The 13,146-nt window shown below is 37.8% G+C and overlaps 1 protein-coding gene across 2 annotated transcripts in view; it reads left to right on the top strand.

The window, feature by feature from the left end:
* The first annotated feature begins 1,242 nt into the window (after positions 1-1,242).
* The window catches only part of anapc7 (anaphase promoting complex subunit 7), a 28,212-nt gene continuing 16,308 nt past the window's right edge, over positions 1,243-13,146 (top strand). Inside the window, exons 1-4 of one of the 2 annotated variants that reach the window (XM_015404453.1) lie at positions 1,243-1,474; positions 1,974-2,160; positions 7,278-7,397; positions 11,479-11,590. In XM_015404453.1, coding sequence (XP_015259939.1) covers positions 1,296-1,474; positions 1,974-2,160; positions 7,278-7,397; positions 11,479-11,590 — 598 coding nt within the window. In that variant the 5' untranslated portion in view covers positions 1,243-1,295. Of the gene's footprint in view, positions 1,475-1,498; positions 1,798-1,973; positions 2,161-7,277; positions 7,398-11,478; positions 11,591-13,146 lie in introns of those variants that run through there. The other variant, XM_015404454.1, reaches the window with a different exon arrangement.

Here is a 13,146-nt window from a genome sequence, read left to right as displayed (position 1 = left end):
ATATGAATATAACGAAATAAAAAGCTTTGGATGGGTAGTAAAGAAAGAGGCAAGCAGTTTGAATTTGAAAGATTATGTAATAACCCCAACTGTTCCAATACCGGCAATTCCCCCTTGGATGTTTTCTACACCAATGATCGATTTACAAATACAAAAAATAATGAAAAAACGGGGGAAAAAATATACCAACTGATATCATAGTACAACAACATTTAAGTAAAGAATATTATTCAGTTCTACAGGTATATACAGATGGGTCCAAGGAGCCAGAGTCTGGAAGAACAGCAGCAGCAGTATACATTCCGACATTCAAAATAAAAATTGCAAAAAGAATATCTAATCATGTGTCAGTATTTACAACTGAAGTATTAGCTATCATACTAGCACTACAGTGGATCGAAGAAGTTCAACCACTAAGAACTGTAATATGTACCGACTCAATGGCTACGCTAAATAGTCTTCTAAATGGAAAATCTGAAACTAGGCAAGATTTAATATTTGAAGTATTGCAAAGTCTATTTAGAATAAGGCAGTTAAGAATACTAGTATACTTTCTCTGGGTGCCAGCACATGTGGGTGTAGATGGAAATGAGAAAGCGGACAAGCTAGCAAAGAAAGCATTAAATCATCAGCAAATAGAAATTAATGTATTTTTAAGTAAATCAGAAATTAAAACATCGATAACAATTGAAACTCAAAAGAATTGGCAAACGATATGGAATAATGAGTCAAAAGGAAGACATTTATATCAGATTCAAAAGTTTATTGGAAAGGAGAGGAAAAGATATGGAAATAGGAAAAAAGATATAATTATTTCAAGGCTAAGAATAGGTCACACAGCATTAAACTACAGTCTTTTTAAAATAGGGAAACATGAAACGGGAAATTGGGACAAATGCGGAGATCCAGAAACAGTACAACATATTATTTTTGAGTGTACTGCGTATGTAAGGGAGAGAATGAAGTTCATACAAGAGTTGAGAAAAATAGGGATTAATGGGAATTCAATAAAAGTATTGTTAGGAAACGAGATAAGACAAACAAGAGTTAATGAAATATTATTCAAATATCTAAAAGATACAGGAACAATTAATAGGATTTAGTTATAGGATTCTTTTTTTTTGGGGGGGGGGGGGGCGCAGTCTTCCAAAATTGTTCACTCCACACTCCAGATCAGTAGGTGGCGTTTTACGTTGGCCTGCCAATCCGCCATAAAACAACAGAAGAATAAGAAGAAGAAGAAGAAGAAAGAAGAAGAAGAAGGAAGCTATGCGGCGCCATATTTAATACCTCAGATGCTAGCAGTCTTTAGCTCTATGCTGACAGAAACCTTTAACTGGACCCGATTCAACAAGCCCTTGTTTTACTCCAAAATGAATGTAGTGGACCATGTTCGGGATATGGCTGCAACCGGCCTTTATTCTAACGTCCGCTTATTAAGCAGTTTGTTACTGACGATGAGTAATAACAACCCGTAAGTAACCTCAGTTCGGGACCCGTCTATTCTCTGACGATGGTCTCCGAATCAATTCTGTGATGCTTTATCTCCCTAACGCGAACTAGGTAACAACGTTTGACCGCAATCAATGTGAGCTCCACAGTGCTTAATATTAGGTCAAGTAATTAGGCCGATAAGAACTACCAAGACGAAAGTAGTTCCAACAAATAGTCTGTAAGCGGCAGTACGTAATGGTGTCTCGCCAGTTTATAACGTTTTCCATTTGAATTGTTGACTCAGCCATCATAATATTTTATCGTGATATTAAAATCCTAATTAAATAATTTAGCGATACAGAGGTTAGTAAAAAAATGATTTAACTGGCATATGAATAAAATGATTTGATATCTACCGGAACATGTTTTTTTTTATCAGCATGAGCATGTTAATATCAACCACGCACACGTCTTTATGCGTGTGAATGTGTGTTTTCTTGTCGATTGTTTAATTCTCAGCTAATTATTTGTGATTCCAGAGACCTTTTCTCACCAGCCCAGAAGTACCAGCTGTTGGTTTACCATGCTGATGCAATCTTCTATGATAAGGAATACCGTAATGCTGCTTGTAAATACAGCATGGCACTTCAACAGAAGAAGGTGCTCAACAAAACATCTAAAGTTCGAACCTCTACTGGTGGAGCTGCAGCCAACATCCAGGCACAGGTTGTTTCTTTTTTCTTATCTTACTGCCACTGCATTAAAATTGCTGTAGTTAGGTTAGGTAATGCATGATTGCAATCGTGTCTCAAAGGTGGATCAAGAATTAGTAGTTAAAATTGGAAATACTTTTTTTTTTTTTAATCCCAAAAATATTAAATGTTTTTTGTTCTAGGGGTTTGTTAAACTTCTGTAGATGTTCATGGCTGTTGGCTGGAAAGCTCTCCTGCAGCACTCTGTCTTACATCAAACCTGGGGAAGCCTTTAACTAATTAATAACACTGATGCTTTATAACAGTCTGTCTGTGGGGATTATTTTAATTTAAATCACTCTTTTTTTGATTCCGTTTTCTACTGATTCTGATCTTTTTAAGTGAAAGGATCATGAAATTTGCAAGGTTAAAATGAGATGGCAAACCAGCGTTCTGCCTGGATGAAATAGTCTAAACTTCTCAATAAATTTAGAATCATTGAACATTTAACTTAACTACAAATTGTCTCATTATTCTCAACCAGTATATGAATATCAAATGTATTAACCTCAGGGTGCCTTCACGCCTGCAGCTTAATTTAGATTTACATAAATTTGGTCCTCTTCTGGTCAGTGTGAAAGTTCAGTAGGGCTGAATCCCAAAGTGGCCCTTAAACACTAACCCTCTGTTTGTCTTGCGGTGGAGGGTCCGCCACATTGTCTGTTTCAGGAAAAGAGGCCAAAGTGAGCTCCATTCACCCTGAAAAACCTATATTTCCCATATATCCTCAACTGCTGATTTGAAGCATGGATCCAAAAATTCTGCTATATAGCATCAAGCTGCTGATTGCAAGCTTTAATGAAAGAATTTCTTTCCAATTTTACTTTATCTTGGGCTGGGCGATATGAAGAAAATCAAATATCATGATATCATTTGGGTTATAATTAGGGCTGCAACTAACGATTATTTTAAAAATCGATGAATCGGCCGATTATTTTTTCAATTAATCGATGAATCAGACAAAAAATATTTTTTATATTAACCTCTTTATTCCAAAATAAAAAATTTTAGACAGAACAAGCAAGCACACAAGTACAGGTTGCTCATTAACTGCACTGGTGCAATATGAAAAATAAATGTTTGTGTTAAAACTACGTAAACTTACATGAGAAATGTTCCTGTACATCCACAAAATATAGGGTACTTTGTTTCATAAAGTGCAAAAAAAGACATTTCTGTTTTTTAAAGTCCCTAAGGGGTTCAAACAATAGGTCCCCCCATTTCAACAAATGAGTTTTTTTAGACTAGAAGAGTTCTGCCTTTTAAGACAGGAAAGTATAACAGTTAAAGTTGCTACTTGAAAAATACTCAAGCATAGAGATTAAAATAGCCCTGTGATTCAAATTATAAATTGTATTTGGAATAAAAATGAGAGAACTAGGGGTGGTAAAAAACACATACTCCAAACATAGATATTTACATAGAAATGTGGCATATAATTAATTGACATATTACTGATCTTGCTGGATTTTATTCTGCTTTACTTCCATAAATTGCAGGATCTTCTTTACTTTATCTTTGCCAGAAGATTTAAACCTTAAAAACCTTGCCCTCATAATTTGCAAGTTAATTTATTTATAAAGTAAATATAAACGCTGCTTAAGCTGATTCAAATGAAATTAAAAGTAAAATAAGTAGCCAACCTTATCACTGTCTGTAACCTACTAACACGGTAAGGAAAGCATCAGATGAGCTACCTGAGAAACTAACGTTACGTTTCCCCACTTTAAAACGTAACAAACATGGTGGTTCCGTGCCATGTTAATTTGTTTTGACAAAAGTTGCATGTTACGACTTTTTTCACTTTACAAAGCGCAGGTTATTTTAATTATTTTGATCAATTTGCGCCGTCAATCCCGGCGCATGCGCGCTTACTTTGCAGTCTGGACGCTGAGGGTAAACATCCTGTGGCTCTGACTGCAGCGCTGAGAGGGACTCCCGCGGGAGAACGGGGTTGGGGTGGGGGAGGCGCCCCACGGCAGAGTATGAACGATACATGCTTTCACGTAAGAGTCTCCAAAAGCCGCCAGTGACACCGTAAAAAGTCGCCAGATTTGTCGCTAGTCGCTTTTTTGAAAAATAGTCGCTGGAGGGGTCTGAAAAGTCGCTGCGTTGGCAACACTGCACCTGCGGCGCTGGCTCGCTCTGCCGTATTTTTTTTTCTTCCCCCGTTTCAGTCAAGTGGATGTGATGACGGCGGCCGCGGATGACGGATTAATCGCGCGACACAACTAAGCGATGATAAAATTTGTTGCCAACGCTTTTAAAAATCGATTTTTATCGATTTTATCGAGTCGTTGTTGCAGCCCTATTTACAATCATAATGAACTATATATATCACAATATGTTTAAATTACCTTCAAAAACATTGCATAACATGCATTCATCAACCCAAAGCTTTTCACAAATGATACTGCCACATAATGTCTTTCTGTGTCAGTATTAGACCATTAACAAGATCCCAGCAACCAAACAGGAAACAAATCAAAAACACACAATACTAGATAAAATGTAAAATAATGAGCTCTTTTGTGCATATATAAAAAAGGGGGAGAAAAAAAAAACAGAATGAAAATAAATTGACCTCAAATTACAAAAACAAAAGTGGATTTACTGTCCATTAGAGCATCCCAAAACTATTTCCCTTGATCTTTACTTGCTGGGAATTTTAAAGAAGCACAAAAAGTTCTAAAAATCGACAACATTTGCATTCATAACATGTAGGCGAATCACTGTCCCCCAGACATCCATGGGTATATTTTTTATATTTGTATTTTTTTAAAACAAAGCGGGTGTGTATGAAGTCATTCATGCACGCCAACCACCATTCATTCATCCTGTCTGCTGAAATGCTGCTAGTTTTACTCACTTGCCTAGAAGATGTCTAGTGCTGCTACCACAGATGATCTCGCTCTCGAAATGGAATTGACCGATTCAGATTAGCTAGCCGAACGAATATAAGGGGTAGAGCGTAGCCGCCTGTGGCCCAGGCTGCCTCTCAACTCCAGTCCGGCGCATGGATGATCTCATGAATGCTGGCATGCCATAAAGAATAAATTATAAACAGTTTAGTTTGTGCCTTCAACTCGTAGCCCATGGGAAGACGTTGATTGGATTACAAAACCGAATATCTTCGGAATAGCTCCAAATGACACAAAACTGATGGGTGAGTAGAACATTATGTCATAAACTAAAATCTATTTTACCAATGTAAAAAAAAAAAAAAAATGGTGTTCCTCTTTAAAAAAATGCTTAAAGGAAAATTCCGGTTTTTAACACTTTTAGCCCATTTTCTGTAGTGTCCAGGATGAAATCGAATGATCGACACCAAAATTTTGATGATTGGTCCTGTCTCTGCTATTTGGCTCATGCAGAATCCCCCCCTGGCTGCTTCAGAATGGCTTCCATAGCGCATGTCCGATAATGTCCTTAAAACAACCTTAAACGTTCTTTTTTTTAAATATGCTACTCACCGGGTCGTCAGCGCTGTTCAATGACGTTCCAAAAAAAGTTTCGTGAAGAAAAACCGTTCCTGTCTTGTTTTATTTAGCATTTTGTAAATCCCAGAACTATTTTTTCCGATACATCACAACCGCTTATAAACTTCCGCTTCCCGTTCGAATCTGAAGCGTTGCACACTCCAGACCACTAGTTGGCGACGGTATCCTCTACCGTCAAACTCAAAGTCCAATATGTCCTCCTCAAGAATCCACCTTTCGTATTCCATTTTCAGAGTTTTTTAAAGTGTTTAACAGAGACGTTAGCACCTCGACGTCGGAGTACACAGAGTGAAGCAGAAACACTTGGGCCTTGCGAAAAGACTACAACTAAGCGTAAACAGGCCCCATTTCCGTTTCCGGTGGCGGAGGGATATTGACTATTCCAACAGAACTCAATGGGATTTACAAAATGCTAAATAAAACACTACAGGAACGTTTTTTCTTTACGAAACTTTTTTTGGAACGTCATTGAACAGCGCTGACGACCCGGTGGGTAGCATATTTTAAAAAAAGAACGTTTAAGGTTGTTTTAAGGACATTATCGGACATGCACTATGGAAGCCATTCTGAAGCAGCCAGGGGGGGATTCTGCATGAGCCAAATAGCAGAGACAGGACCAATTGTCAAAATTTTGGTGTCGATCATTCGATTTCATCCTGGACACTACAGAAAATGGGCTAAAAGTGTTAAAAACCGGAATTTTCCTTTAAACCTCTGATCAAGACCACATCACAGGTATTGGAGCATCTAATAAACATTTAAATAATGTATTATAAAGCATCTGTGATTTCCCTCATGTCTTACTTTTTCTCTTATATGGGATCGCTTTTTTTTTTTTTTTTGACAAGGCCAGTGTCATCTGCTTCACAACTGATTTATTCAGCATTTTAATCGTTTTGCGGGGAGCAGCTGCAAACTTTGCTTCACTTCGTTTGTGGAGGCGATCAAATTTCGCTGAATACGCGACAATCGTGTCATTCGCTTTGCTAAATTTGCCACCATTGCTACAGTTTGCTTCGCCTCGCTCCAGACAACCCTTCTGAATACAGATAATATGGGACCCCTTTGCTCATGCTGTGAAATTCACATTCTCAGTGAACGCACCTTAAGAAAAATGTATAACTTGGTTTACCTCGTTCTGTCTGAGGTGATGTGCTAGGCTGGGTTTTGGTTTGCTAAGGAACGTCTCCATACAGAAATTATATCCTCAGCATCGTTTGCTCCACCTTAACTCTACTCAACTAGAAGTTAAAATTTTTAACCCTGTATTTCCAGTTTGTTGATTAATTTGGCTGAGGGGGTTCAGGCCTATGTAGAACAGCAGAAGGGACAAAGCATCTAATTATTAAATTACATACTTGATGAAAATTTGCAAGATTTGCTTGAAATTGGCTGTAATTGTGGTTTTCCAAAGCTTATTGCAGGCTTTGGAGGAGGCCTATTGAAGTATTGCAGAGTGTTATTGACCTTGTTCAGGTTCAAACATTTCAGTATTCATGTGTTTAGAGTCATAGGCTACCCAATGTGTGGAGGGTTATTACAACTTTTGTCCTTTTACATGTCCTTAGAAACTTGTAAATTTGTCTTTCAGGGCATGCCATCAGAAATAGAGGTGAAATATAAGATAGCTGAATGTTACACCATTTTGAAACTGGACAAAGATGCTATTGCTGTGCTTGATGGAATTCCATCAAGACAAAGGACTCCAAAGGTACAGTAATTTTTTTTTTTTAAATCCAAGTCACTGTTTTTATACCTATTTTATGTTTAAAACTGCAAAGACTAACTTAATTTTTTTTTAAGTAAAAAAATGCCGCTAATAGTTGATTCAGCAACAGAATTTCTCAGCGAATGTGTGGCGCTCAGAGCAAAACCCTGAATCGGTTTGAGAAAAAGACCTGTGATCAATTTAGCTGCTGTTTTTGCTAAAAGCGAGGCTTCAGACCGTTTTTATTAGGGGTGTCCCACTACAACTTGTAATTTCGCATACAATACCAATAATGCATTGTTGAGTTTTGACCTATATCAGCATTATGCACACATACTTTTATCTTTAGTGTGGAATGATAGAATAGGCAAAGTGGTATTTCTTAGAGGACAAGATTTTAACATCAGGTGTGAGAAAAACGGAATGATTTCTTTTTACCAAAGACTTACAAAAACTTTAAATAATAGCGTATAAAAGGAAAGTGTTTCTGTAAATTTTCTAATATCCGAGATTTTAGAGAATGGCCGATATATTCCTATATTCATTCATTGGTTGATTTAGACCGCTTTCCGATATCAATATTTCATTGGGACATCCCTAGTTTTTATAATGTAGCACATACGGATCTGTCAACAGGGTGAGTCACTCCAAAAACTCTCTGTTGAGAGTGAGAGGTTCAGGTATCAAAACATTAAGTCTTTGGTAAAAGAAAAATCCCTGCAAGAATGACAAATCAATAAGAAACATCACATTCAGAAAACTTTCTTTTTTTTTTTTTTACATTATGACATGTTTACTACAACAAAGTGGACTCAGGTTCCTGTTCGGGGTGCTTGTCGGCCGTCATATGCTGGTTGGAGCTTGAAGCTCTCTTTCTGAAACGGGTTGTGTTATGATGATTTAACTCTCATTTTATTGCGACTGTATTCTTGTAATATTACGACTTAATTCTCGTGATGTTACAACTTTATTGTCAAAATAAAAAAAGATTCTGGCCTGACCCTAATACTCTGTTGTTCTTTATGTATTCACTGTTGGTTTTTGAATAACACAAAATGTAAAACTTTATCTTAGACTATTACAACACGACATACAATAAATTCAATTATTGTTTATTTCAATTTTTTTTTTTTATTACAATATGGCATCAAATCAGTGTCTTTGATGTATTTAAACCAAGGTTTAAGATCCAGCAGATGTCAATACAGAGCAATACCATGACCTAGTACCAACACTGTATCTCAATCTCACAAGGCCTCATCTACTTTTTACCATATGCAACCTTTACACCACAGGTGTCAAAGTTGTTCCAGAAAGGGCCGTGTGGCTGCTGGTTTTCTTTCCACCCAAGCAGTAGCACACCAGACTCCATTCATCTCATCAAGGTGAGTCTAGTCTTAACCTGATGACTTGATGGGATGAATGGAGTCTGGTGTGCTACTGCTTGGGTGGAAAGAAAACCAGCAGCCACACGGCCCTTTCTGGAACGACTTTGACACCCCTGCTTTACACCATAAGCTTCCCTCCAGGGTCCACATACAGCAGGTGAAATAAGTATTGAACACGCCACCATTTTTCCTCAGTAAATATATTTCTAGAGGTGCTGCTGACATGACATTTTCACCGATTATCGGTAACGACCCATGCATTCCACTAATGGAAAGAAATCAACCCATAGATTTCCAGAAATTAAGTGATGTGTTTTAAAGTAAAATGGGACGGGTGCAAAAATGCATGGAAAGTCAAGACAGCAGCCCAAATCTTTCAGTAATTAGAAGGCAATCCTTCTCCTTGTCACTGCAAATTATCAGTCTATTCAATCCCAAATGATGGCCTATAGTATAAAATGGTGTCTCTGGTATCACAAGAAACATCTCATGATGGGTAAAAGTAAAGAGCTTAATCAAGACCTTCATAACCTAAATGATGGCACTGTTAGGGCCATAATTGGAAAGTGAAAAGAACATAATTTCACCATAAACCGACCACGTCCAGGTGCTCCTCACAGATAAGTGAAATTAATTGTTAGAAGATAATAATTATGAGAAGAGTTGTCCAAGAGCCAAGATTAACAGTTAGAATTTTTTCAAACAAAACAATAAGTAATGCACTTAACCGCAGTGGCCTGTATGCACGCTCACCACGCAGGACTCCATTCCTGAGAAAAAGCATGTTGAAGCTTGTTTTAAGTTTTCTGCACAATATTTAGACAAGCCTCTGAAATAATGGGAGACTATTGTCTTTCCAGATGAGAACAAAATTGAATCTTTGGATGCAGTACTATACATATTTTTTTTAGGTTAAATGGCACTGCACATCACCCCAAAAACATTGTACCAACTGTGAAGTTTAGAGGTCGGAACATCATGGCATGGGGCTGTTTTTCAACATATGCTACTGTCAAAACATAAAATAATTGAAGGAAGGATGAATGAAGAAATATACACACTCTTGATAAAGATCTAATTGCCATCTACCATGATGATGAAGATTGCACGTGGGTGGACATTTCAGCAGGACAATGACCCCAAACATACAGCCAAGAATACTTGGTTTCAGAGAAAGAAAATGAAACTTCTAGAATGGCCCAGCCAATCACCTGACTTAAATCCAATAGAACATCTGGGAAAGAACTAAAGATCAGAGCTTGAAGACTGTCTATGTGGAAGAATGGGCCAAAATCACACCTGAACATGCAACTAATTTCTCTATACATGGGTTGTCTTGAAGCTGTCATTGCCGACAAAGGCTTTTTACTGGAATGTTTTAAATACATTTCAGTAAGTGTGTTCAATGTCTTTTCCCAGTCATTTCAATTTATTACACATAATTTAATCTCTAGACACCTATGTTTTGATTTATTTTTAAGTGTCGATTACATGGATTGTTACTGACATCTGGTGAAAATGTCATGTCAATAGCACCTTTAGAAATATATTTACTGAGAAAAATGTTGGCGTGTTTTTCCCGCTGTATACAAAAGAGTATGTCATACTGCAATCTTGCAGCATGGAATAAATAAGTAATTTTCCCTTTGGAAATAATAAAGTACCCTTAAATGAATAGAATTATGAAAATGGTGGCACACAGAATTCAGATGTATGAAACTGTGTCTGCTTGTGTCACCGCACACAACATCTCAGGAACATGAGGCTGTCGCATATCGGATGGCTTGAGAATCTCTTAAATAGCATATCTTGGAATCAGCTCTCCAATAGCAAAGAGAATCATAGTGAGTAGTTAAACCAACACCTGTGATGCATGGTTCCTCCTGGTTTCTCTGTGGTCACCATATAAGCTATGCATTATCTCGTGCCAGCAGGTTGGTGAGATCTGGCACAACTTTTCTGTGCATTTATCCATTGACGGTGTTCTCCAGCAGTGCCAGGGCTGTCATCCTTCCACAACAGCCTTTTATGATTGTGTACAGCTTGTGAAATTATACATTTCTACATCTGACTTGTTGAGGATAATCTGCTGATCTAACACCTTTTATTTTTTGTAGTATTGATATTAATAAATGTTCCCCTTTTAGAAAATAAATGTACGCGTCTCGACTCACAAAGAGATGCGCATAACTAAAGCCAAAAAGTATTTCCGGGCCGAAGTTGTTTCCGCAAGTTTTTGAGCCATGTTGAATCATTTGAGGCTAAATCATTAAAAGCTCTCATCATCACTTGAAATTATTCTTTTTATGGTTTGAATCATACAAAGCTTAAGCTATTGAGTTTCCATCACTTGGTAAGCTTTGCAACGAAAGGTTATCATTATGAACTGGCAAATCTGACAACAAGTTGGCAATCAAAACGTATAGTTAAAGGTTGGAAGGAGAGAGGAGAAGACGACTATATCAGTCTTTGTCTGGGGGGAGTTAAATTTGTTGCTATCCTCCAAAAATTTGGCACTGAAAAGTTCAGCTTGATCTACTTAAAAATACAGCATCTTACCTCAGCAGTTTTTTCAGAAATGCAGACCAATAACAGAAATGGTATATAGCTTATGTTTGAAAAAAAAAAAATAATTTTTTATATAGCAGAAAAGATTAGATGCTCAAATTAGATGCTGTCCCTTCTTTTGTCCTCAGATCAACATGATGCTGGCAAACCTTTACAAGAAAGCTGGTCAGGAACGTTCTGCCGTGACAAGCTACAAAGAAGTGCTCAGACAGTGTCCGCTTGCTTTGGACGCAATAATCGGTACACACAGCCACAAACTTTATAATCAATATATAAACATCCCATGTAGTCCTAATTTGATATGTAGTTATTTCAAGAATGTTTTTGTCTGCAATGGAGTTCTGGTACATAATTTACACAAATACTTTTTGTTATTCATTGTTTGTAAAAAGTTTAGTCATCTCAGGAATAAAGAAATCAGACTGCTTGGAATAATTACATTTTTTACGCATATACACTACCGTTCAAAAGTTTGGGGTCACACTTATTCACCACCATACTTTGTGAAATGAATGGAAAATACAGTCAAGACACTGACAAGGTTAGAAATAATGATTTGTATTTGAAATAAGATTTTTTTTACATCAAACTTTGCTTTCGTCAAATAATCTTCCATTTGCAATAATTACAGCATTGCAGACCTTTGGCATTCAAGCTGTTAATTTGTTGAGGTAATCTGGAGAAATTGCACCCCACGCTTCCGGAAGCAGCTCCCACAAGTTGGATTGGTTGGATGGGCACTTCTTGCGTACCATACGGTCAAGCTGCTCCCACAACAGCTCAATGGGGTTCAGATCTGGTGACTGCGCTGGCCACTCCATTACCGATAGAATACCAGCTGCCTGCTTCTGCTCTAAATAGTTCTTGCACAATTTGGAGGTGTGTTTAGGGTCATTTTCCTATTGTAGGATGAAATTTGCTCCAATCAAGCACTGTCCACTGGGTATGGCATGGCGTTGCAAAATGGAGTGATAGCCTTCCTTATTCAGAATCCCTTTTACCCTGTACAAATCTCCCACCTTACCAGCACCAAAGCAACCCCAGACCATCACATTACCTCCACCATGCTTAACAGATGGAGTCAGGCCTTCTGCCAGCATCTTTTCATTTGTTATGCGTCTCACAAACGTTCTTCTTTGTGATCCAAACACCTCAAACTTGGATTCATCTGTCCACAACACTTTTTTCCAGTCTTCCTCTGTCCAATGTCTGTGTTCTTTTGCCCATCTTAATCTTTTTCTTTGATTGGCCAGTCTCCGATATGGCTTTTTCTTTGCCACTCTGCCCTGAAGCCCAGAATCCCACAGCTGCCTCTTCACTGTAGATGTTGACACTGGTGTTTTGAGGGTACTATTTAATGAAGATGCCAGTTGGGGACCTGTAAGGCGTCTGTTTCTCAAACTAGAGACTCTAATGTACATGTCTTCTTGCTCAGTTGTGCACTCTGGTTTCTAATCTGGTTAGAGCCTGTTTGTGCTGTCCTCTAAAGGGAGTAGTACACACCGTTGTAGGAAATCTTCAATTTCTTAGCAATTTCTCGCACAGAATAGCCTTCATTTCTAAGAACAAGAATAGACCGTCGAGTTTCAGATAAAAGTTCTCTTTTTCTGGCCATTTTGAGCGTTTAATTACCGTATTTTCACGACTATAAGGCGCACATAAACGTCTTTTTTTCCCCTCAAAATGTGCGGTGCGCCCTTTGGTGCGGTGCGCCTTATGTGTGTTACAACTGCGACTTTTGAGACCACCTCATTGAGGAGATGATAAAAGAGTGGCTGAATGTAAGGAGACCAGGT

The sequence above is a fragment of the Cyprinodon variegatus genome, unplaced genomic scaffold (genome assembly GCF_000732505.1).
Source record: "Cyprinodon variegatus isolate N-32 unplaced genomic scaffold, C_variegatus-1.0 Scaffold1751, whole genome shotgun sequence".
Taxonomy (NCBI): Eukaryota; Metazoa; Chordata; class Actinopteri; order Cyprinodontiformes; family Cyprinodontidae; genus Cyprinodon; species Cyprinodon variegatus.
Note: the sequence above shows the minus strand (reverse complement) of the source record. Positions and strands in the feature narration are given on the sequence as shown.